Source organism: Cebidichthys violaceus, unplaced genomic scaffold, assembly GCF_023349555.1.
Source record: "Cebidichthys violaceus isolate CVI_PGR_0920_01 unplaced genomic scaffold, fCebVio1.0.p SCAF_9, whole genome shotgun sequence".
Classification (NCBI taxonomy): Eukaryota; Metazoa; Chordata; class Actinopteri; order Perciformes; family Stichaeidae; genus Cebidichthys; species Cebidichthys violaceus.
The window spans coordinates 13,004,646-13,029,645 of NW_027176975.1; the positions used below are offsets into that span (position 1 = coordinate 13,004,646).

At 42.7% G+C, this 25,000-nt stretch overlaps 1 protein-coding gene across 6 annotated transcripts in view; it reads right to left on the reverse strand.

Annotated features, from left to right (window-relative positions):
- Positions 1–25,000, reverse strand: part of ncor2 (nuclear receptor corepressor 2) — an 85,403-nt gene that overhangs the window by 29,205 nt on the left and 31,198 nt on the right. For 5 of the 6 annotated variants that reach the window (XM_068703827.1, XM_068703828.1, XM_068703829.1 and 2 more), the window contains 12 exons: positions 19,856–20,038; positions 16,627–16,740; positions 12,104–12,160; positions 11,367–11,419; positions 8,772–8,838; positions 7,788–7,960; positions 7,549–7,642; positions 5,833–6,011; positions 5,069–5,123; positions 4,876–4,974; positions 2,413–2,612; positions 966–1,126 (listed from right to left, as the gene is read on the reverse strand). In XM_068703827.1, the coding sequence (XP_068559928.1) occupies positions 966–1,126; positions 2,413–2,612; positions 4,876–4,974; positions 5,069–5,123; positions 5,833–6,011; positions 7,549–7,642; positions 7,788–7,960; positions 8,772–8,838; positions 11,367–11,419; positions 12,104–12,160; positions 16,627–16,740; positions 19,856–20,038 (1,435 nt within the window). Of the gene's footprint in view, positions 1–965; positions 1,127–2,412; positions 2,613–4,875; positions 4,975–5,068; positions 5,124–5,832; positions 6,012–7,548; positions 7,643–7,787; positions 7,961–8,771; positions 8,839–11,366; positions 11,420–12,103; positions 12,161–16,626; positions 16,741–19,855; positions 20,039–25,000 lie in introns of those variants that run through there. The other variant, XM_068703831.1, reaches the window with a different exon arrangement.

The following is a 25,000-nucleotide window of genomic DNA, read 5'->3' on the forward strand; positions in this document are numbered from 1 at the left end:
TGATTATAGACAAAACAACTGGCTTCTTTTCCCCCGCACAGCCCACAAGCCAAGGCCGACCCTGCCTGCTGACAGCGGAGAGGGAGCTTCTGTGTCCTCTGTAAGGACCTGTGAAGGGCACCGTGGGCCAGCGAGCACCGCTGCCAGCAGGGGAACAAACAGTTGTGGTGGTGGGTGGGTGGGTGGGGGGGGGGGGCTGCTGATGAGAGCCCCTACAGTCAGAGTCACCAGGGGATTCCCTGTGATGCAGGAGTGACTGCAGCATATACACGCAAAACTGCTGAAACATCAAAAAATCCCTGACAGCCTGCAGCGAGAGTGTGCATGGCTAACTTGCCATCTGCGAGGAAACAAAGAGCTAAGTGTGTGTGTGTGTGTGTGTGTGTGTGTGTGTGTGTGTGTGTGTGTGTGTGTGTGTGTGTGTGTGTGTGTGTGTGTGTATGTGTGAGTGTGTGTGTGTGTGGACACTGCTGACACAATTTGTGTCCTTAAATAATACTTTTGTCTTTTGCAAATGGGTGGGATTGAAAGTGCATATCATATGCAGGCATAAACGTTTTGCTGTTTAGATTTCTTATCATGCCATTTATGAGTGTCACTTTGTGGATGAAGACAAAAGGAACAACAGTGCACTCTTGTGGTGTGGGACAGGAGGCCGCAACTAGATCGAAGGTGACAAAGTCAGTCCTGCATGATGTCGTGAAACACTCATCTGTAAACCTGACACGTACAATTGTTTTGGTCCAACATAATTGCATTTAGCTATTATATTATCTCAAATTAGAGTTTCCTTATAATGAATGAGAAATAAAGTTGCTTGTCATGGCTGTGTGTTCATCAGGTATATTATAGCAGTTTAACTGTGGGGCATGTGCCTGTAGCCAAATGCAAAATGTATTTAAATGTTAAAAGAACACTAGACGGAAGAGCAAATTGGCACTTCTCTGCGGTGCACTGAGACTGACCGAGCTCATTGTTGAGTGGCGGTGTGGTGGTCTCCTCCACCTCACTGGTCATGGAGCGGGTGATTCGGCCCTTGCGGCGCCCCTGGCTGTTGGCTGTGCGTCGACCCTTAAAAGTCACAGTGGGCTCTTTGTCCTCGGCGTCTTCTCCAGAGGTGTCGTCCCTGTGTGTGAGAAATGTCAACACGATCAGCAAGAGAAAGAGTGTTTGATGTTTGATTGATCTCACCAGTGAAATAATTCCCATACAACCTTTTCTGAGACTCAAATATGGGCCATGCTGCTATTCAGTCAATCCCAAAACTTTAATTCAAACGTACTTGTCCATCACTGTCCCTAATGCAGCCTCTACATTGCATTGGACATGTTTGTGTGCATGAGGACAGGTGACTAGAGGATTCTGCAGACTGAAACACAAAATGTTAAAGTGTATACAGACACTGCTTTTTCTGTCTTTTTTCGCCCCCAAGATAATTTATCGAGTGTCAGCACAATGGCATGCCAGGAGACAGCCACAGAGTTTGAACCCACTGCTCCTCCATTCATCTTCCGCGAGCACCATTAATCTTGCTGAGGGGAGCCGGTGGCACTCTAAATATAGGCGCGCCAGCTGTGCCAGCGACAGGCAGGCAGCAGGGTGCACTGGGAATCACACAGTCCCCTGGACTTGCCTCAGAGCAGGGAGTCAGTAGGCAGTGCCGCATCATCTTCTTCTAGTCCAACACAACTGCTAATAAATAGGACCTGCTATCACTTGAAACTATTGCAGTGTAAAGCCTAAGCTGACATAGTGTGTGAGCACATGCAGACATAAGACTGTTGTATTCATTGATGAATTTTCAGGCACCAGATAGCAGTCATATTCCATCTGTTGTTTTGCATCCTTTGCTGGCCCAGTGCCTGAAAACACTGCAACACACACACGCACACTTCAAATTTACAGCTCGGTTAATCGTACTGATTATTTTCCCCCACCAAAAAAAATCCAGACTAACAGAATTTAAAAAATTAAACTTGGCATCCAATTGGGATGGGGAGATGCATAAACAGGAAAACAGCTGTTTTAATAGGGAGAATGAAAGAACGCTTGAATTTGCAGTAGGTGGAATGTCTAGCTGGAGGTGAGAGAGTTACAGAATGATTGGATTCACAGAAACGGTCCCTGCTCGCCAAAACTTACTCCTACTCCATCTGACCGGGAACAATTCTAAAATTGTCTGTTGGAGAAATGGGGAAAGTGAGAAGATAGCTGCAGCTGTAGATGTCATGCTCATACAACGTGGCAGACATGTTTTCACTTTCTCACTCTGTCAGCGTGCTTCTCTAATGGATCAGTTTGGTGAGTCATCTCTGCAGCGCACAATGTTTGGACTGACAAACTCAACAAGTGTTTGACGCAAATGAGATGACTCTGGCAGGACGTTTTGGTCAGTATTAATAAGAGACTCACTTCATTCCATCTTCCTTGTCTTCGGCTTCATTTTTTTCTTCATCCCTCTCTCCCTCCTTCTCTTTCTCCTCCTTCTCCTTCTCCTCCTGGCTGCCCCGGTGCAGTTGTTGTTGTTGCTGCTGCTGCTGCTGCTGTTGCTGCTGCTGTTGCTGCTGCTGCTGCTGCTGCTGCTGCTGCTGCTGCTGCTGCTGCTGGCCGTGCTGCGACGAGGGAGACGGAAACAACAAAGCTCAATCCAAGGTAAATGGACATATAGATTCACCACCAAACACCTTCACCTCTCCTGTAACCTGTGTACCTAAGAAACATGCACTTCAATGTGTGGACGCACAAACATGAAAGCTGGAAATGATCACTTAATCATTTCGCATAGTATTTAAATTTTGTTCACTACAGAAAATAACTGTTTCACTTCAGCAGATTGCTGCAATATTTCTCTATAATGACCAGCCACAGTGTCTTTGAACCATATACTTGTTCTGCCTGTAAACAGTGAGTGTCGATGCTCTTCCTGTGGCAGATCTGATATCTAAAACACTATTCAGAGAAATGTGCTTTGGGCACACAGCTGCAGACCGTATGATGTCTGGCGGTTTTTTTGTTGTTGTTGTTTTTTGAAGAGATAACACAACAAACCGCACGCACCATTGTGTTTGCAAAAACATGAAACATAAAACAATTTCTATCTTTGACATTGCAGAAGACTTTGGTTCACTTTTTCTTTAAAGTACAGAATAGTTACCAACCTAAAAGATCCTATTCATTTTCTGCATAGACAAAACAAAACAGGATATGAAAGTTCAAGAATATGCTCTTTCAGCACCCAGAACCACTTCCTTACCAATTTCCTGTGTGTCTGGGCTTTTAGGGTTAGAGTTCAGATCAGACCAGACACGCAGTGTGACCAGAACAACTTGTAACACGGCTTAATATTGACCAAGCAGACAGACTAAAACTGATCAGAACTTCAGCTCCAAGTATTTGCTGATCGCCATCCAAAAAATACAAACTTTTGTTGATCTCTTTACTACACATCTGCTCTATAAAAAGGACACAAATGGAGACAGAGAGAGGAGAGAGAGCTACAGAATGAAAGGGGAGAGAGGAACCATGAAAAAGAGGGGGATTAGAGAAAGCTGGAAGGCCGAATACCCAGATCAAAATGCTCCTTTCATTTAGAGAAGCTACCTTTATCTCCATTTGCTCAATATCACTAATGTCCTCTCCCTCCCTTTGAAATTAACTCAGGCAGAAAGAAAAACAAAAAAAAACGCAACTCAAAAGGACATAATGGTCACACTTTTTCCTTCCTCCAGACACATCATCAACAATCTCTATCCACCCTTACCATAGAAATATGTTCGCACTGCGTCTAAATATGCCCCAAGCTGCCCTATAGAAAGTGTAGCTGCTCCGCGACAGCACGGTGAGAAAACAAGCCTCATCACGGCTGGAAACACATTAACATTTGCATCAAGCTATTACTTCTCCCCTCTCTATCTCTCCACTACCCAAACATAATCTCTATTAGCATTTGCAGTCGTTCTGACATATTGCAGATTGCACTTTCTGCTCCTCCTCTCCAGCAACCTCCCTCTGAGACAGCAAGCTATTAGTGTTAGCTGCTCCTCAAAGAGATGTGGAGGCAAACCGGCGGGTAATGAGCAAGAGATTTCTTCAGGAAAGATGAGGAGACACCATCCTCGTGCCCACAGGAAAAGGTCAGCAGTAAATTAATGTGCCATTTCTTTAGCACCCGCCACCACGAAGTTTAACAGCGAGCACCTGATCTGAGGCCAAGTAATAACTGGGAGCTCATTAGCAATAGAAATGACTTGTGTTTAAAAAAAAAAAAAACATTTCATTATAGAAATAGTGCTGACATGATGGGGTTGAGCAAATTGTGGCAATGGATCAGCACACATGTGACCTTTGGTGTTTTTGTTTTTGTTTTTTAACTCTTCATTATGGGAGTTCTGTAAAGACATCACTAGAACTCCAGTGCTGGTAGTGAGAATAAGATATTTATAAGCAATACAATGTCTCATTTTCAGTAGTTTTCAAGGATTTTAAATCCTATTGCATGTTGTTTTTGCTCAGCACAACATTGTCTGCTTTGCAAAGTCAAAGCATATTCATATCTCCATAGAAAAAACTGATCTGCTGTCCAACTGGATCAAATCTGGAAAGTCTTTGTCAAGTTAAGAAAAATAGGGGAAGAGTAAATACTGGTAATTCTCGCCAAACCAGTTTGACAACAGGGAAGTGCATCAGCCCTGGTGTGTAATGACATGAAATAGAAAACAAGTTTTTGGCCAACTAGCAAATGTATTAGTTAGCTAAGTGACTGCAGCTGACTTCTTGGTTGACTAGCAATAACAACATGAGACATGTAGCGATGCCCTCAGGTTTTCAGGCCAACAAAGCTTTGAATTAAAGTATCTTTTCAAAAGGTGAGAATACCTGGCTTCTTCCTCGCCGTCTGTAGTTCCTCCGCACTATGTTCTTATAGTTTTCATTCTTTTTGGTCAGGTAGTAAAAGAGCACACACTCCGCCACCGTCTGAAACATTGAAGAAATTAGTTTTTAAATAATCATTTCCTGAGAAGACTGGATTGCCCAGAAAAAAGACATACAAAAATAATTGTGTTAATACCTTTCTCTCCAGAAAAGACGCAATCAGACCAAAGTTTTTGGGGTGCTGGATGAACCTGTGGGAGGAGAAGAGAAGAAACTCTAGCAACTCGGTACTGGAACGACTCAAAGTGAAAAACTCTAACAGAAGATCAAAGAACAACATAAAGAGAGTGACTGAGGTGGTGACGTCACTGAAAAAAAAAAAGAAAATTTGAAATTTAAGACTAAGCTTACTTAAAAAAAAAATCTGAGGTACATCTATTGCATTAATCTAACAAATTATAAAAAATTACACCAAACAATTACAAGTGATCTAATATCTTAATGTCTGTTTTGGATACAAATTTAAAAAAAGAAAGAAAGTGAAGCTCTTCCTTTTGCATGTGGGTAGACTTTAAATAGTAATAATAATAATTCAACTGTGTGGGTTTGATCTGATTTGGCAGCTTGCAATGCCTCCTCTCTCGAAGATTCACTTCCTTACCAACAACTTACTGACCCATTATCAATCACTCTAATACCACAAGATAATAGAACAAGAATGCTTCAATCGTGTTGCTTAAAAAGAAGCTAATTTGATAATTAATAAAGATAATTTGGGAAATAATAGAACTTTTCAGAATTTAGTGTACATACTTGGTGGAAAACTATTTTAGGTGTATATTTGGCCAAAGGAAACCCAATCTAGCTGCTAGAGAAATAAAAATAAAAAGGGGTATTTTTCTATTGACAGAAAAGGAAATTATGTCTGCCACTGTGACTTTACTGAAGTGTTGTGCTTACTTCTCTCTGAAAGTGTCCTTCTCCTGCTCGCTCCACATGTTCATCACCTGCCGGTCCTTGTACACCTTCATGGGGTCGGCCATCAATCCATTCATGTTGATGAACTTGATGCGCTGCTGCTCGGCGTCGAAAAGCATCGGAGGGATGACCGCCAGCTGCCGCATTTGCTTTTCCGTGTTCTGGCGTACACCAATGACAGAGACAAGACACGCACAGAAACCAACATGCTGGAGTGAGTGGGTCGGTCATTATCTGACAGCATGGTGCTTATATTGACATGGAAGTTTAGGGTGTCTCGTTGGCTCAGCAGTCAAAGTATCTGTCCTGTCACTCTTCAATTTTCAACCATTACCCGATCTTAAAAGTGAGATGACGTCTGAGGATAGGAGGGGGATATGGGAAAGGCGCTGTGCTATCTTGAGAAGGTAGAAAGCTTTTCTTGAGATGAGACAAGACAACTCGATTGGACACAGTGCTCAGCTTAATGGGACCAGGCTGACATGAGAGCAACAGGTCTAATGTGTGACTAGTGGATATCGCGGCTGTCTGCTCAGAGCGTGCTCCTCCTCAACACTGACAGCTCACAGTGTAAGAGTATCACGCCTAACAAGTCTTCTGCATAGACTTTTAACATTAGTTACAAGCGAGACATTTATCTGGTTAGGTTGTTTTTTTAATGGCAAATATGTATAAATTTAATAATTTAATTGCAATCCTAAATTGAATCAGGAAATCATATTTGGTGTCAACTGGACGTGAAATGTGTGAACAATCAGCTTTTAAATTATTGAAATGTGAGCTTAAATAGTATGAATTTGAGAGGTATGTTTGAAGTCAGGTCAAGACAATTGTATTAATATAATTTTACACAGCTTGCTTGAACAACTGCTAACAAAAAAAAAGCTTTCTCAGAACTATAATACAGTGGACAAGTACACAGAGAAAAATTACTGTTGCTGCGCATGTTATAAATGGAAAGAGAAGGAAAAGAGAAAAGAGGGAAGACAGTAAAAAGAGAGATGGGCAGTAAAAACAGCCAGAAACTATCAAAGTCTTGGGAGCATTTCAATTGAAAGCAGCTGTGCTGCTGTGCCTGCCACTGGGCTGTGGTGGCCTTAAAGAGATAGCATTTAGCTTTGGCTAGCCCTGCTAGCTTAGCTACCACAAATACTCCAGTGGCATACTATAATATCTGTATAACAGCTGTATCATATGCACATATTGAGTGCCATACGCCTCTGAAACAAAACTACAGTAAGTTGTTCCTGTTATCTTTATTACCATCTACTGCCAGTGAAATTACATAATATTCATAAAGATTATCATACACAGTATATGGTTTTCAGTGAGGAAGCCAAAAATTGCTCAATTTATAGACTTCTGAACTTGATTTCTTTTAATTACTTATCTAAATAATTTACAGTATAGAAATTAGTTCAGTAATCATAAACTTATTAAGTAAAATTCCCAATTATTAAATTGTTTTGCCCCAATTACTAAAGAAACATTTATATTTGCATGTTATACAAATAAGCTGAGTGAGTGTTTTGATGCGGCAGAGTCTTCATAGACTTGGTTTCATTCCTGGCAGCAATCCCAACCGTGACGCTCAATACAATCGGACAATTTGAACTTCAGGAGTGTGACAGCGTGAATACACCCTGAATCTTTAAAAGAGGAAGTAGAGGGGCAAACATCTTGAGCAGGAGAACTTACCTCATGCTCTGATATTCCATCGATGATCTCGGAGACCTCATGTTCACTGCGAGCTGCAGATGAGGTCAGCCCGCCTCCTCTCTGCCCAACACGGCTACAACAGGAAGAACACACAAGACCTGTCACTCAAAACCACCCACACATGTCTGTAACTGAATCAAATCCACTGTTTAATTTACAATAAGAGCAGTAACTAGGCATTTGCAGGAATGAAGTGCCTTATACTCTAGTGACCTCACCTCTGCATGCGCTCCTGCAGCTCCCTTTGCTTGCGGATCTCTGGGAACTGTTTCTCGTAGTACTCCCGCACCTTGCTCTCCTTGGCTCGGCGCCTTGGATTGCTTTCGATGCGGTCCACCTTCTTCTCCCAGGCTTCCATCAGCTGGTCATAGCGCTGGCAAAATTTCTGTTCCTGGAGCACCACAGGAAGATAAAGATCTCTTAATCCATTGCAGATCTGCCTAAATATCAGCAATCTTTTCCAGTTAACCCTCTGATGTAAAGACACAACACTAATTGACCATTAGTTTCTTTCCAATAATGACTTTCAGAAATCTTCCTAAGCTCTCAAACTTTCCATTGTGTCCCACCATGAACCTCTACATGTTCAGAAGGGGGCAAAGTGATATGTTGGGATTCTACGGGGAGTCTGGCCTTGAGCCGACAACAGACCACAGCTTCCACACAGGCGGGCTGTAAAGCAGACCATTAAACCTGGTGGAGACACGACCCTCAGTAGGCTCATAAACCACAAGGTGATGTCTCTCTATAACCACTATCTCTGTGGTTTAAACTATATATATATTTTCCTGTCATATTTCCTTCTTGTGGATAGAAACTTGATTTGCGACAACGATTTTCTGTCGAGCTAGTGGATTTTAAGATGTCTGCCTGGATCTGGCATGCGAGCTCACCTCATTGATCCCTGCTTTATTTATAGTCGTGCTCTTTGGCTCAGTCTACCTCGATCACTGGAATCATTAGAAGTGCTTGGCTGACATGAGAATTCAACAGATGTAGGGTTGTTGTTTTTTTGATTGTGTGAGAGATTGTTTGTTTTGTTTTTCAAAAGCAATCCATTCCCCAAAGCACAGTGTACTGACAAGAGATCATGCCCGGAGCTCTATTCCTCTCTGGTCTGCTTAAAATGGCAACTCACTTCAGGAGCAGCTGGCCCAGTTTCACACGAGTCATCCGTCAAAAATGTTTAGTTTATTACTTACCCACTGCTTACGAGCATGATTTCTCCTCTTGAAGTATAAGATGAGCTTCTTCCTCATCGCCTGGTTTCTAAGAGGGTTGAAGAAACAGAGGTGTGGAGATTACGGAGGGGCAGAGGGATATAAACGCAAGAATACGGTGAGGACATAACAAAACTTCATCATGTTTTTCCACTTGATAAATCTAGATATGTGATGTTCTCTAGATCCTCGGGTACACATGTTCTACCCTCTGCCTCGCTTCTTTACCCACTAAACAAACAAGAACCACACTCGCAAACAATGCCTGTCCTTGTATGCCACCGCTCGATAAACTTGCTTCTGGGTGGAAAGGACAGCGAGGTGAGCCAAACTTATAAAACTTGTCTGGGCTGGGAACAGCCAGCCACAGTGCTTCAAATAAAAGGTCAGGGCCAGTAATCTCCTTAGGCAGCCACTCAGTTTGTCTCTTTCTGTGCTGCAAGACAGAATTTTATTCCAGACACTTAATCTGTCAGTTGTAAGGTCACGTTTCCCACTGATTAATGTAATCTTATTCTACATTAGTCACTTCAGCTGAGCCGCAGGGTCCTTTGGGTCACAGGCAAGGACAGAAGACAACCAAAGTGGGATACTTGTAGTATTTGAGTTTTGAGAAAATTAGACACTGGCATGATAACATTTATGGGTCAGGAGGGATAAACACACAGGATGACCTATTCTCCATTTCCCAAACATGTTATCTGCAATAACAAACTCAAGTTAAATCTAAACAGCCTTAACCCACAACCTACATAAACACTCCCACACAAACAAACGGACACATATTGAGCGAAGCCATTGCAGCAGAGAAGACAAACACTGTTAAATCCAGCTAGGTACTGTCGATAGCCACACTCGCCATGGTGGCATATAATGAGTGAGAAATAACTTGGTAGGGCAAAAACAGGACTGATAAGATGAAGCCCTGCAAAGACAGAGAAGGCATTGTCCTGTGGACGCCAGATGGCAAAGGGAAAGATTAGCAACTCTGAACCCATACGAAAGGTTTCCTTTGTTCTCTAAGCCTGCGCCACTTCTGAGATACCGGAGAACACTGTAATTTGGCATAATACCTCTAAAACATGATGGCTGAAAGATTCATAATACGCAGACGTGTGACAGATGTTTCCCCAGAGGTACAAGCACACTGAGCAAGACCATTTTCAGACTTCAAAAGATTGCTTTTGTTTTCATAGCAGTTTAAATATGCATAGAAAATATCATCAGCTGTGTGTAGTAGATGAACCGGGATGGGGACTCGGATGCCGGGAGCTCCACAGAGAAATCGGTACTCATCTAACCCCAGCAGGGATGAGTGCCAAGGTTATCAAACCGGTTAGCAAAACAAAGAAGTCAATTGTGCTGGCTCAAAGCGACACAGTGGTATTTAATAACACACACACACACACACACACAGGAAGAGTTTTCAGTTAATTGCTTTGAGGCAATAATACTGATCAAACGGTGCAGGGATCAAAAGGGTTGACGACAGAGCAGCGTTCTGGCAAGAGGTCAGACACATCTTGTGGTACGCCACTGTGCCCACACCACAGTGCCGACGGTGGAGACGAGCTATTAGAACTCTCGTGCAGCCCCTTGATGTGCCACAGTGAGTTATAGGACTTAAGACTACAGAGCCTTATTGATAAGACATGGCAGAGTTGTGTAATCTCTGCATAATTCCATTAACATAGGAAATTGGCATGATCCATTAAACATTCACCTAATGCAATGTTGGATGGCAAGACAGCCATCCTGCTGTTAATATTTCATGTCATAATATCAGGGGGGGGGAATAAATCCATAGTCATTTTAGTCCATTTTCAGATGTTTTTTAGCTACTATTAGCATACAAAACAACCACTGTGATATTAACACACATATTTAAGGTCCTCAAAATGATACAACACTGAGCCTTCGTACCATTTCCAAGTTGTTCAAAACATGACTGAATGGACTTCAAAACAAGCTTTCAAAGAGGAACCAGATATGTTATAACATTGTAATGATAAACTAAACAAAGAGGCATTCATAACGACAGTTATGTATTCACTTGTTTTCAACAGCTGTCATAACTACGACAACCACAGACGCATTTGTCTGAAAGTGGCCAGTTAATAGAGTTGGCCGGTTCTGCCCGGTCCACTGGGTGCTGCCGCCGGCTGGTGGTATGTCGGCTCTTCTGCTACTGAGGCACAGTGCGGACAGAGCGGTACAGACAAATAACATTTGCAGATCTCTGTCACAGCAGAGGTGTAGCAAAAGTCACGGGTAAAAAGACCGCTATGATAAGTGAGGAGCGTCTCTCTCTTTCAGAGGCAACCACTACGGGAGTTAATAGCTGCTGAGATAAACAAGTTTCTGTTTCTAATGGCAGTAGTTTAATGTTTACAGAGCATTTCAAAATAGCAGCAGAATACTACAGGAGTGCATATGCCCCATTATAAGTTTCTAAATGTATACACTCTCGTATAAATGGTTGAACTGTCCTAACTTCTCTTAGAGTTATACTTTAATGGCTGGATATAAACATTCCTTAATGTGGAAGCATGTAGGCATATGTGGTGACAGACTCACATTTTGATGTTCTCATGGTACTGCTTGGTATCAGAAGGCTGATTGTACAAAGGCTGGAACACACAAAGGAACAAACATATTGAAAACATTAGCCATATTTTCAGTTGTGCAACAGATTGTCAATGAACAGATTACAAAATGACAGAGTTCACTCCAACATCTCCTCAATATGACTCTGACCGTGCCTCAAAATAATTCAGGATTGAAAAATGTTTAGCAAAAAACACAAGTGACTCAAAGCTGTGACTGACTGAAGCCCAACAACCCGATCAAATTCGATCCAAAGAACTCATTCAAAATAAATGTCAACCAGGACAGAGGAACCTGTTTCATGTAGCGTCTAGCATGAGCTCAAAAGGTTGAATAAAACTAAGTGATGAAATACACTGTGTGTATGACTAAAACAAATAAGTGAAAAAATATTGCAAACAAAGGCAGTTTGGGAATTATGTCTAGTCCTTTAAAGTGGGTTTCGGTACAAGCGATCCTCTAACATTGCACCCTGATGTGAGTACATTGCTTAAGGAGCTTTGGGTATAGTAATAAAATATTTTGACTTTGTTACTTTACACCCCCCTGCTGAAGAGCCTTGCACCTATGAACGTGTTCCTGGTCTGTCCCAAGCATCCTTTATCCCTCTTCAATAAAACGCTGTTTTTTTTAATAATGCAAAAAAAAAAAAAACCATGAGAGCAGGGAACAAAATAAATGCATACGAAATCAAAGCCTGCACTCACCAGTTCTACCCTGGGTCCCAGTCCCTCCAGTATCCTATGAGCCTCTTCTGCCTTTTTCTGGTGAGGAAACACAAACAGAAGAAGTACATTAGCCGGCCGCATGCACCTCAGCCATCACCACAGCAACGCTGTGAGCCCGCTCACTTGATCACTGAGGCTACACTACTGCTCACTGGATGGACGGATAGACGGAGAGATGGATGCAGCAACTATTATTAGAGCTTTTAACTCAAGCTGGGCCACAGCTCCTTGCCTCAGCTCCCTCTTTCCTCTCCCAAAAAAAAAAAAAAAAAGGTTACTCACATCCCCTGAACAGAGAGAGAGAGAGAGAGGACGGGAGAAAGAGCAGGCAAGGCAGGCTGGTAAGTGGGAGTGGAATAGAAAATGAGTGGGAGCGATAGAGCAAAAAAACAGGGAAAGGAGGGGGGGGGGGGGGGGGGGCTAAAGGGCTCTGGTGCTCATCTCAGAAGAGACAAATGATGGAAGAGAGAAAAAGATCTCACCTCCAGCTCACTACCTACAACAATCAGCTTTTTTTACAACACAAACTCCTGGCAGGAATCATGAAGCTGGGCAGCAAACAAACTCCCATCTGCTTCTCTGGATGACCTCCATACATTCTTATATTTAGCTCCAGCAGACAAATGTGTGAGCTCTCTCTCTCTCTCTCTCTCTCTCTCTCTCTCTCTCTCTCTCTCTCTCTCTCTCTCTCTCTCTCTCTCTCTCTCTCTCTCTCTCTCTCTCTCTCTCTCCTTGGTGACACACCACATGCTCCGTTGCTTTCCATCTCCTTCAGTGACCTCGCAGTGAGACACGTTCACAGATGGGATGGAAGCACAGCGAGGGAGGGGTTTGGATGGAGACTTTAGAGAGACGGAACCTGCCGGGGTGTACGTGTGCACGTCAACCTTTATTTCTTCAGCGCCCACAATGTCATGCTGCTTCCTTGTCCTTTTCACTCCCGTCTTCACTGCAGAGGTAGCACAGGAGGTGTTTTCGATCTATTCCAAAGTTTATACGAGACTCACGCAGGCTTCCAACTGAGTCACCTGTGAGTGAAGCCAAATGACTGGGCTCCACTTTTTTTTAAAGTGCATTTTCTCTATGACATAAGGAAAAACTGATGATTTACATATGCCCATGACTTTGCATATTATTCAAATGCAGGATACAGTAACATAATGCGATCTTTCTTCCTCAACTCGCTTTGCATTGATTTCCTCATTTGTGTTGATGCCTCACCAGTGAGTAGGTGTAACAGGCTGCAGAGTATTGCCTCAGAGAGCCTGCTTACTACAGAAGCAGTTAATGAACAGCAATTATTAAAACCAGCCTTTCATCCTCAGGGAGTACGGAGGCTCAAGGATTTCTCTTCTTTTTTTAAAACAAGACTGTACGATACAAACATCGAAACTCTTGGAATATTTCTTCACAATAAATACTAGAAATTAATAATTTTGCAAGGAAAAAGAGGGGAATGGAGCTGGCTTCTCTTGTGCTCAGGTCTATAACAGCTATGCCCCAAATATGAGACGACTGAACTTCAGTTGAGCCATCCCCAGGGTTTGACAATGGGATGTCGGTAGAAATGCGCCTGTAACCCTGTCTGGGAAAGCTGGTGACACTGAGCCATTGATGTTACCGTGGTGACGCCGACTCGGACTGCGAGGAACCTGGGTGTGACCCTGGATGACCAACTGTCATTCTCAGCAAACATTTCATCCGTTACACGCTCCTGCAGATTCCTGCTCTACAACATCAGGAGGATTCGTCTCTTCCTCACTGACGAGACGGTGCAGGTGCTCATCCAGGCTCTTGTCATCTCCTGCCTGGACTACTGCAACTCTCTACTCGCCGGAGCCCCGGCGTCGGCCATCAGACCTCTGGAGCTTGTCCAGAAAGCCGCAGCTTGCCTGGTGTTCAATCGCCCCAAGTTCTCCCACACAACTTCCTTTCTCCGTTCTCTACACTGGCTACCTGTAAGAGCTCGCATCCACTCCACTCCACTCTGGTGCTAGCCTACAGGGCAGTGAAAGGAACAGCTCCTTCCTATCTCCAGGCCATGGTCAAGCCTTACACCCCCACCCGACCACTTCGCTCTGCTGCCACGGGGCGATTGGTTGCCCCGTCGCTCAGAGGTCCTGGCGGCCGATCGACCCGGTCACGGCTGTTTTCTGTCCTGGCCCCACAGTGGTGGAATGAACTTCCCACTGACGTCAGGACAACAGAGTTGCTGCCCATCTTTCGACGCAGGCTGAAAACCCACCTCTTCAGGAAGTGCTACCCTGAGCCTTCCACTTAGCACTTATTGTATTCATACTAGCTTGTTGCACTTATTGTATTCGTATTACTTATAGCACTAACTGTTGTTTTTGTTTCTGCACTGTACTTTGGCTCTGAGTTATGCTCTGCTTCATGCTCTTAGATTCTTGTTTGGAAAAGGAGATGTACTTATGACTTCTGGTGACTAGTAGTTCTTTTGATTACCAATGTTGAATGCACATAATGTAAGTCGCTTTGGATAAAAGCGTCTGCTAAATGACTGTAATGTAATGTAATGTAATGAGCCCAGAGGGGACAGATGACACCAGCTCAAAAAGGCATGCTGAGGCTGGAGTACTTATACCCAACATGCACACAAAAAAAAAAAGAAAAAGAAAGAAAATATATATGGAATATGTGTATGTACTGAAATGTATATACACATTACCTGTGTGGGTGGGAGAGCAGTGATCTGTATGATCTGGCTAATGGAGACGCATATATGAGGCTGAATGTAAACAAAAGTGTTAAATCTCATTTGGATGCACTGATAAAAACAAGAGTAAATTAAGTCTATGCTATGTGTCACTGTAGCGTGAGAGAAGCTAGAAAAAAGGTGAACAAGCTGGTTCGGTCTAGAGAGAGAGAGAGAGAGAGAGAGAGAGAGAGAGAGAGAGAGAGAGAGAGAGAGAGAGAGAGAGAGAGAGAGAGAGAGAGAGAGAGAGAGGTTAAGGGGGCAGGCAGTAGGCCAGAGTACATCCTTCCCGTCAGAGGGAAGTGGAAAGTGTTACAGAGGTCAAGCTACATTGTGAAGTAAGCCAGGATGATTTCAGATGAGTCTTGAGCAATCTGCAATCTCCTGCTGTTGCATCGACGTGCTTGTGGTTTAGCTGCGAGGACAGTAAGGGTCAAAGTCATGCGGGACACTCCCTGTGCTGTGGTTTTCCCTTTGAAAAGGTCTTCTCAGGATATTTTGGTTCTTATCTGGGGACATCTGTGCAGCTGTTGGGGATTTAGTCTCCTGCTCAATTACACTTAAACATGGGGACTGCTTGCTTGCCAACACGTGGGGTTTTAAAACCAGCTTCTCCATTTGCCGCATATTTTCTCAACACAATGCTCTGCTTTTCCATTGTTTGAAAAGGATCTGCCTTGAATGTGTCAAGAGACGTTGTTTGAATACATTCAAGAGCTCTTTCCCTTTGAAGTGGGAAGTTACAACATTACTTCTAGTTCCCCATAGGAGACTGGTTCAATGACGGTGAGGATGGGGTGTGATAGAGTACGAGAGAGGAGTTCCCAGCTTTAAATGGCAGTTCTAAGAAATCCCCCCCAAAAAAGGAGACGTGTGCGTTTCTCCACTAGGGGGACTGAGAGCACTGAGAATAACTCCTTTATAAAGGTAAAAATCTGCACAGAGCACTCCTGCATATAATGATTGCTGTGTCTAGGACCAACTAAACACTTAAAAATAGTGGTATGTGACCTCCCAGCTGCTCTCTTTATCTTTTTCTTGAAATAATGAGTAAGCTGCTACACTTGTACAGCTGATAAAAGACAAAGATTTGTTTCAGTGTGCGTCTGTGTCACCTTATAAGCTGTGAGTGTGTGATTCATCGTGCCTGCTGCGATGCCCTTTAGTAGCTTATTCTGTTAGGCAACAATTCTGCCTGGCAGTAAAGAGTGGGAGGCTCAGGTCGGAAGAGACCTGGTGGCATTCTCTGCTTTCATTGACACAGGTCTTTGAGGATTATATTTATATAAAAAAAAAAAAAAAAAAGAAAAAAAAAAAAAGAAAAAAAAAAAAAAAAAAAAGGTAAATATAAATGTCCTCTACAGACGGACCAATCTCTTCAGAGCCCTAGTGTTTTGCTCAGTATTATACACACTATGGGAGTACACCACTCTACGTCTACATCGTCAATGAAATATGTGATATGTGGGGCTTCACTCGTGGTAAAAATATCTGTGGTTTGCTCAAAGCTGCACCTGCTGGCTAATCTAGTTTACATCTCCAACATTGACTAGCTGCCCTACCGCTGACATTAGAACCAAATAACCAAAGCAGGCAGTAGAGAATATTCAGCGGATGTAACAGCCCAGTGAAACAATACTGAACTATTAGGGAAAAGCTACCAGCTCTCTCTAACTCGGACATTTGCTTGTGGTAGAACACTGCATATATGATCAAGTGAAGACAAATTGGGCTGGAGCTGTGGGCCACAGACTGAGCGTGTGGTGCGTATCTGTAATCTACTGACCCTGTTCTCATCGTAGATGATCTGCACCAGGCTGCGGTGCTTGGCCTCGCTGGGTGGTGGTGAGATGGGCCGCTCTGGCTCGTGTGGCTTTGCAGCCTCCTCCTCCAGTTGTTGCTGTAACGCACGCACGCACGCACGCACGCACGCGCACGCACGCACACACACACATACACACACACACACACACACACACACACACACACACACACACAGATACAAGTTAACACATGAGAAATCCAAAAGGGCCCTGATCTTCCAGGAAGAACTGTGGCTCACCAGTTCCTGCTGCGAGGTTACAGAGTGTGTGTTAGATCAACAGTCCCCTCCCCGCCCCCCGGCACTCCAGCAGGGACGAGACTAACTGTCCTATTAGCTGTAATAGCTATTAACTCCCCAGGGCCTTGTTAATCAAAGAGTTACTACAACAGCCTGTAAACAAAGCCAATGCCTGCTGTGTGGCTGGAACCTCCAATGAGAGAGCGAGAGCGAGAGAGAGAGAGAGAGAGAGAGAGAGAGAGAGAGAGAGAAAGAGAGACCGCAAAATAAAAAGTAAGAGTGGGAAATGTGGGAAATTAACACAAACTGGAAAACAGCGGTGTTCCTCTAATTTACTAATCACCTTGGCATGTAACTGCTAGGAATTAAAAGAGTGAATCTGGCATGGTTGAGGTGCGTCAACCTTCACGTCTCACTGCCATTCATCTAGAGCTCAGTCGTTGCTTTTATGTCCGTCAATCTTTCCCTGAAGGAGCACAAGTAGGAAAGAAGAGATGCCTGATCTTACATTCAGCATATAGAATGAAAAGTTGTTTGGCTTTCGTAGGCCATTTACATTTACAACCATCTTTGCATCTTTGGCAGATTGGATTGCTATCCAGATGTTGAAAAGGTGTTAATGGACCAGTCAGGATCATTAATCCTCCCACACTCAAGTACCTCGATGAGCAGCATGTGGAAGTAGCCACATCCTTCTGCCTGTGATAGGCGATAATGAGATATTCATTTGAACATTTAAATTATTTATACATTGAATTTTCTAATGAAGCAGCTGTTTCAACATATGCGGTCAAAAAAAAGGTGGTTGTGTGTCTGCATTTTGCAGATGTACGTAGCATATATAATACAAGCAAAAACTCTGTCTCGCTTATTGTTCAGCAATGAAACTCAACGTGTCTGTATAAGCTACTAGTTAGCTAGATGGCTAAACTGCTTTAGCACAAGTCATGAAGTTAAACTTCCTCAATCTCCCAAATCACAGTACGTTAGGGCCTACAAAAGCATCTAGAATACAAATAGGAATACTGATATGTATTAAATCATATCTGGATTTATTTTGGATATAATAAATAAAGGAATATTATTAATTTATCGTCGCTGAGTGGCGTGCATATAGCTGATCTACAGTTAAGTTACCCCCCCCCCCCCCCCCCCCCCTCCTTCTCATCTCCTGTCAGGGGCTTCAAAAGGGGGAAAGGCGGCCTCCAGAGGATCCACATGAGAGTGGAGCAGGACGGATCATCATGTGGCATGAAAGGCCAGGATAAGCATCTGGTGCTGGAAACACAGACATTCCCACAGAGACCCCCCCCCCCCCCCCCCCCCTCCCCCCCCACACCCCCACCCCCACCCTCTTCCATTTCAAAGTAAAATAAAATAAACCAGCCGTCCTGAGCTTGGCTGACATGACACAGGCTGGCGGTAACCTAAGCCCCATCCCCCGCCCATCCACTAACTCTGCCACAACTCTTTAAATAAAGTTTTACCGTGCCACTTAATTAGTCCAGATGTTTTAATGCTTGAAGAGAGCCGGACTGTAAAAGAAAAAAATATCCATAAAAACACTGTGTGTGTATTGAGGGGTCTTGATTTATGCTTGTAAGCAGCAGAGTTTAGTGTCTCGATCATTCACAAGTTTCAACCCTAATGGTGGAATCCAATAGCCAGCTTTGTTTTTGTTCCTTTTTCAATTTGGTAAATAACCCAGATTAATTATATACCAAGTCTTTTCTATTAATGAAGGGCAATAACAACAACAACAAACTTTTGTATTTGTCTCATTAGTATGTTATTTGGAGGCCATTCTCCACTAGCTGAGTACTTCCAAGTAAAAAATAAATAAATGTATTCCTGTACTGCAAATAGTGTCTGTGTTGTTGTGGGGTACAGTCATTGTTATTATCAATGTAATGTTATCATGGGGAGGGTAAAGGGTTAATGCTGTGTCTACAATATTAGTGTGTTAATAAATACCCATTAAAGTGTGTCTTAAATAATCAGTGGGTCTGAAAACCCCACATGTAGCTGCCATCAATACATTACCCAATGCTACTTTTCAATGACGATTTCTTTGTTTTAAATTACAAATTAGCATAATTTAAACATAACTGCATGCGTGATGAAGGAGGGAGTCGGGCGGAAAAGAAATAACTTAACATACAGTTTCTCTACTAAACATGGCAGGCAGCCAAAAGGGAGTCAGTGTGGCAGGGATGTGAGTGGTTTAGCAGTCACAAAACCTCCACCATAATCCTCCTCCCTCAGGGAAAGTGTTATTTATAGCCTTCTATATTTTTAACCTACTTTTCTCCTAAATAAAAAAGCCAAAGAGAAGGGGGGGGGGAATGCAGCTGCCTGGAGGAGTGTGTGTACAGAATGGTGGCACATTGAGCAAGAAACAGCTACAGACCTTGAATGCAGCGATTACAACACAGCAAAGTCTGCTTAAGACTTTATTACACGGATGCCAAGTGCAGCCTGGCAGGGAAAGTCACACTGGAGAAGCCACACATGAACACTTCAAACAAGCCAAAAGCTGCCACGAAGAAAATTCAACAAGGACGCCAGGATTGGCAAAGAGTTAGACATATACATGCATGCCGGATTAAAAAGGTACTTCATAGTGCTTTCAGGTGTGCCCGCCTGGTCAAAATATGTGCGGAATGCACACGAATGACATCACAAAGTGGCGCCTACTTCTCAACTTTCTGGTGCATATGCTCTTCATCCATCTAGTGCTGCAACTATCAACAGGTTATATCTTTGGCAGAAATATAGGTCAATTCCCAAGTCGAAGGCATCTACAGCAGAATATCTCCACAAGGAAGCATAAATCCTTCTTAAAATGAGGGAGTTAAGCAGGAACACTTGATAGCATCAGTCTGCAATTTCTAAACACAACACAAGCCAATACAATCTCAAAGTTATGACCCGGATTCATAGGTGTGCAGACCTGTTTTTTGCGGAGCTTGCAGATCTGCTGCTCCACCATGGTGATCTCCCGGTCTACGCGGTCCATGTTCTGGATCAGCTCCTCCTTGGAGAAGCGAGCCGGCACCAGATCCAAGTCAGGGTCCATGTGGACCGGGCTAACCGGGGAGATCGGCTCCAGCTTCCCCATTCCACCTCCACGCTCCTACAGAAGCACAACAAAAAGAAAAGGGACATACTTAGATGTAAAACATGTATAACTTTATGATCAGTTTTACACTAGAGCAAAAGTCAAACAATAAATTTATGTTATTAAACTCAGAAGGGAGCGGGAAGAATGCAGAGAGGAATATGTCAAAAGGGAATTTTCATATAGTAAGACATGTCTATAAGATTCTTTGATAAATCTAAATAAAATCTAAATAAAGCAGGTTAGTGTAACATATCTGACAAACAACCGAGAATAAAGAACCTCTCGATGTGTCCCGACCATCTCAAATTAACTTGAACACCGCACTTCTATCCATCCCGCTAAAACATCCCTGTGTCGTCCTCGGATTGCATGGCAATGAAAGTTACTTTACAGTAAATCATCTAAACACAGTCTGTGTATCCTGTGGGACAGTAACACACGCCAGTAATGAAGTCTTGTGGGTCATGAGAGCCAGCGTAGTGTCTCAGTGTCACTAGACCACACTATTGAATATGAGCTCACAGCCTCTCTCGCCAGGATTATGCACAAGAGCTCTGGCAGCTGGCTCCGTTTAAGAGACTCTGTTTGAAATGTGAAATAGTTTTGAGGATATGTGGGCGGGGGGGGGGGGGGGTCTGACGGGTGGAACAACATGTGTGTAGATGCACACATCAGCTCATCAGCTGTACTGATGATGGTAGAGAGAGACGATTCATCAAACCACTAAAGCTGGTAAAGGTGGAGCTAATTTTAACTACTTTGTATACATAATAATTAGACTCTTTACTACCTAATAATACACTATAGTTGTACACTATAAGTACAGTACTTGAGCAGCCTAAATGTACTTAGTTACATTCCACGCCTTTTTTTTACAAAAGCACAATTCTTGCGTTGAACTTAAAATGTGCAACATTTTATACCTGGAGAGCATTAAGGGTTTACCGTGGACACTTTGAGTGTCCTGCCTCTAAAAAGCCCAGCCCACATAATATATATATTTTTTTTTTCTCATAATCTGGCAGCTCATGCTTTAAGCCAATTCTCAGTAATCTGTTCGGATGAAAGGCAAGCGTGGAAATGGAGCTGCGGTTACATGCACCTGTTTATGTAACAACACACGCATATGGTAAGAGAGGGCCCACTTGTTGTGCAGGGGCCGGATCTTTTCCTGATCAGTGAGTGTGATGTGCGATCCTACTTTCTGCACGTTGGTCAGCATTCTTGAGTTCTAGCCTCCATAAAATGATTGCATGTGTGATCCAGCTTGGGTTATTTTTACACGTCTGATATGAAGGTTATGTAAGCAAACTAATCTGGACAACGCGGGCTGCATTGTAGCCCCGTAGACCTGCTGCGATTGAAAATGTCAGCGCCAGAAGATGTTGAGGGGCTGTCCTAGATCAAGAAGCCCACGTTGCCAAAGCCAATCAGTCACAAAAACTCCACATAACATTAAAAAAAATATATAGCTCCTAGAATGGCTCAATTATGTCATTATTGAACGGTGAGCGGTGGATGATGTGTTCAACCGTGCAGGAGTTGATTTATATGAAACTTAAATTCCTTTCATTCTTGCCTTCATTGCTGCAGTTGTCTATTGGTAACGGCATTTTCTTTGTTCTGTTGCAAACTCAAGGACAGTTAAGTGTGTGCAAATGTGTAGAGAGTGTTTAACCATGAGGGATTTGATGTTCTGCCTTCTGGTGTTGTGCCCTACGCCATCCTCTGTTCTTGTCAACAGTACCGCAGCACATCAACAGCTATTACACCTGTGACACAGTGTGAAAGAGTCACAGGCCAATAGCTAAGCCCTCGGCCCCAGCACAGCTTACATCTTGTATGGCCTCGGTGACCCCGGTCACATCTAGAACATTCCACTGCATGATGTCTGGGGCTGTGCATGCATCAGGTTTGTTTTAAGTTACCTTCTGGGTGTTGTAGCGTGTCTGTGTTAATGTGTTCTGTTTAGTAAGCACTAGTCTGTGTGACGGAGTCCCGTAGTCTTTAGTGTATGCATTGTATTGCATTCATTCATTCTTTATTTCAAGTTACTAAATGTTAGGGCTGCCCCCCTCTTCGTCGATTAGTCAGCTGATCGGTCATTTTGGCCTTAGTGGAATACGATTTCTTCAGTCAATTAGTCATTTTTTATGCTGAATCACTTATTTCCATGAATTTATTCACAAGATGTAATGTGGTGCTTTTGCATGAACTTCGACATGATCTGTCCATTAAATCAACAAATCCATTAGTCGCCAAAATGGTGTTGAGTGTTAGAGGACTAAGAATTTCTTTGGTGGTGGACGGCCCCACTAACTGTGGATTGCTGCTGCTCAATGGGTGTCATCTTAAACCATGGCCAGCAACTATTGATTATTTTCATAAATTAACAACCTTTATGAAAATAATTCAAGCAATTGGATAAAAAGCTAAAATTAAGGAACTCAAATGGGTGTGTCTTATAAATAATGTAATGTAAATATATTTTTTAGAGAATAGTTTATTTACATTTGAAACAAGTAAGAGTCAGACAACAGCTACAAGAATGTGGCTTAAGCCTTCTTAAATTACTGCAATACACAGTATTTGAGTGTTGTTTTGGTGGCATATGACACGTCACTGCTGTTCTACACTTTGATGAAAAGGTAAAAAAACAACAACTATTGAATCCTTGCCATCACTTTCTGGATGTAGTCTTGTTCAATCCAATGCGTGTTGACTGCTGGCATGCATTGTCTCAAATCACTGAACATGTGCCAGTAAGGTCATCAGTGCAGATATGGAGCTGTTGATGTTATGACTAGAAATACTGAACATACTTTAGGGTGGGAGGTGTTCAGACAATACTGTATAGCCATGTGACATACAGCAAGGCACTCTATCTACTGCAGTCAAAATATCTATAAAATACAACAACAACAAAAACAATTAATTTACTCCAGCTGTCACAGGGTAATTTTCTGGTTGCCTGCATTAACCTCATGTTTTACCTGAAAGACCCACATTTTAATGCCTTTGTTCATCATCTGTGACGTGAAAACATCAGATTTCTCGGACAGTCAGAGAAAGCAGACGTGTGCGTCCTGGTCGTTGTTCGGTTATAAAATTCTGCACCAAAAATCGTCCCTCCTGCTGACAGTGTTTTTCAGCAGAACAGACGATGACGGTTTGCCTGCGTCTGGTTCAAAAGTGGTTTAGCCGACTTCATTGACAGTCAGCACCCGAGCTAAAAGACGGGAGTCGCGCTGCCCTCCGTTTTCCATTACCCGTCTCCACGTTCATCACAGTTAGTGTTTTGGGTTGGGTCATTTTGAGACGAGACTCTCAAAAGGTCTGTAAAGTTCACAGCCTTCCTGCCGTTTGTCCCGCATTGATCTGTGTACAACGACGCAGCTAAGTACAACGACGCATCAAAAGACTGCTTTAAATGACAATAGGCTAATCGCAAAAGAGGGCCAGCTAACTTACAGATTCCTTCAGATAGACCACCAGCAGAGGTTTGACCAGCATGACGTTTCTTTTGGTCTGAATGGGCTACTCGTCAGGTTTGTCACATGTGGACTTCCACAACAGTATAAATATCACCAATAGCTCATTCTTTGAGCCATATAAGGCAAGAGTGACATTAATAAAAAACGTTTGAGAGCACCAGTGTTAAAAAAAAGGACACTCCAACTCATTCTAATCTGATCTTAGTCTCTATTATTAACTACAAAAATCAGGATAAATGAACAATGTCGTACACAGTAACAAAACGTCGCTTTTCTTCCTCTCTGACTCCCTGTCCATGCGAGTCATGCTTCAGGCGTCAGCATTGTCTGATACTACTGGCATGCTTCCTCTTTTCTTGTTGGTCTTTGTCTTTTACTCCTCCCTTTCCCTGTTCACCTCCATCTGTGCCTCTCTACATTTTCCCATTTTATTGTTTTCAGTCACATCTTTCCCTCCATCCACTATCATTTAGTGCACTCGTTCTGTGCAGCAATTGTATCTGACATGACTTACATAATGGGTTTATGGCCGTCTGTGCTTTGGGGGGAATTACTGGCATTCCTGAATATTTCCCTGCTAGCTTAAGAGTCAATGTTTTTGTTTTTTATTTCCTGTACCCTCCATCTTTGGTGTATCTATTTACCATTCCTTGGCTGTCTGCTCTCCCATGGCAGTTTGAAGCACTCTGTGTGATGGCAGGAACACCTCCCCATCAGCAGCTCTACACTGCAAGCAAGTCGTTTTGATGTGCAGTTCACACAGTTTCACCCTCAGTCTTTTGAAATCTAGGTCAGCTCTATTATTTATTAATTGCCGTTTCACAGCTCCGTTATAGTCTTTCCACTGCAGCACACAGAGCTCCAGCTCCTGCACTGCAGGATCTCCTTCTGGTGTGGCATGTCTAATAAAAACCTTTGTGACTCTGAAGGAGGATTAATAAAAAAAAGGCATAATATTTCAGAGAAGAAAAAGTGGTCACCGTATATACATTATGAATCAAAATTTCTCAAAATCTTGTTGTAAAAGTTCCAATTCCTGAAGGCAAAAACAGTGATTTCCCAAGATACTGGCACAAAACTGACATTACAGTATTAATTCTATATTTAGTCTTTTTGTCTGAAGCTAAACATAAAATTGCTGTCATGGAAATCTGTTAATAGACCAAGCAAGCAGCACTGTGTGGCTATGGAGAAACGTACAGTACATATATAGTCAACGGGAAATACAATGAGATTTGGGATTCATTTATAAAAACTTAAAAAAGAATCTAGTAGGGGAATATTTTGCTACAACCTGGTAGTGAAGTACCTTTTAAATTTCATTTTAACTTTTTTTGTTATGCGTTTAGTTTAGGTGTGCCTGTTTGGTTGAATGTGAAGTGTATGTTTCATGGAAAATAAAGACATATTAATCCAAAAACATACATACATACATACATACATATATATATATATATATATATATATATATATATATATA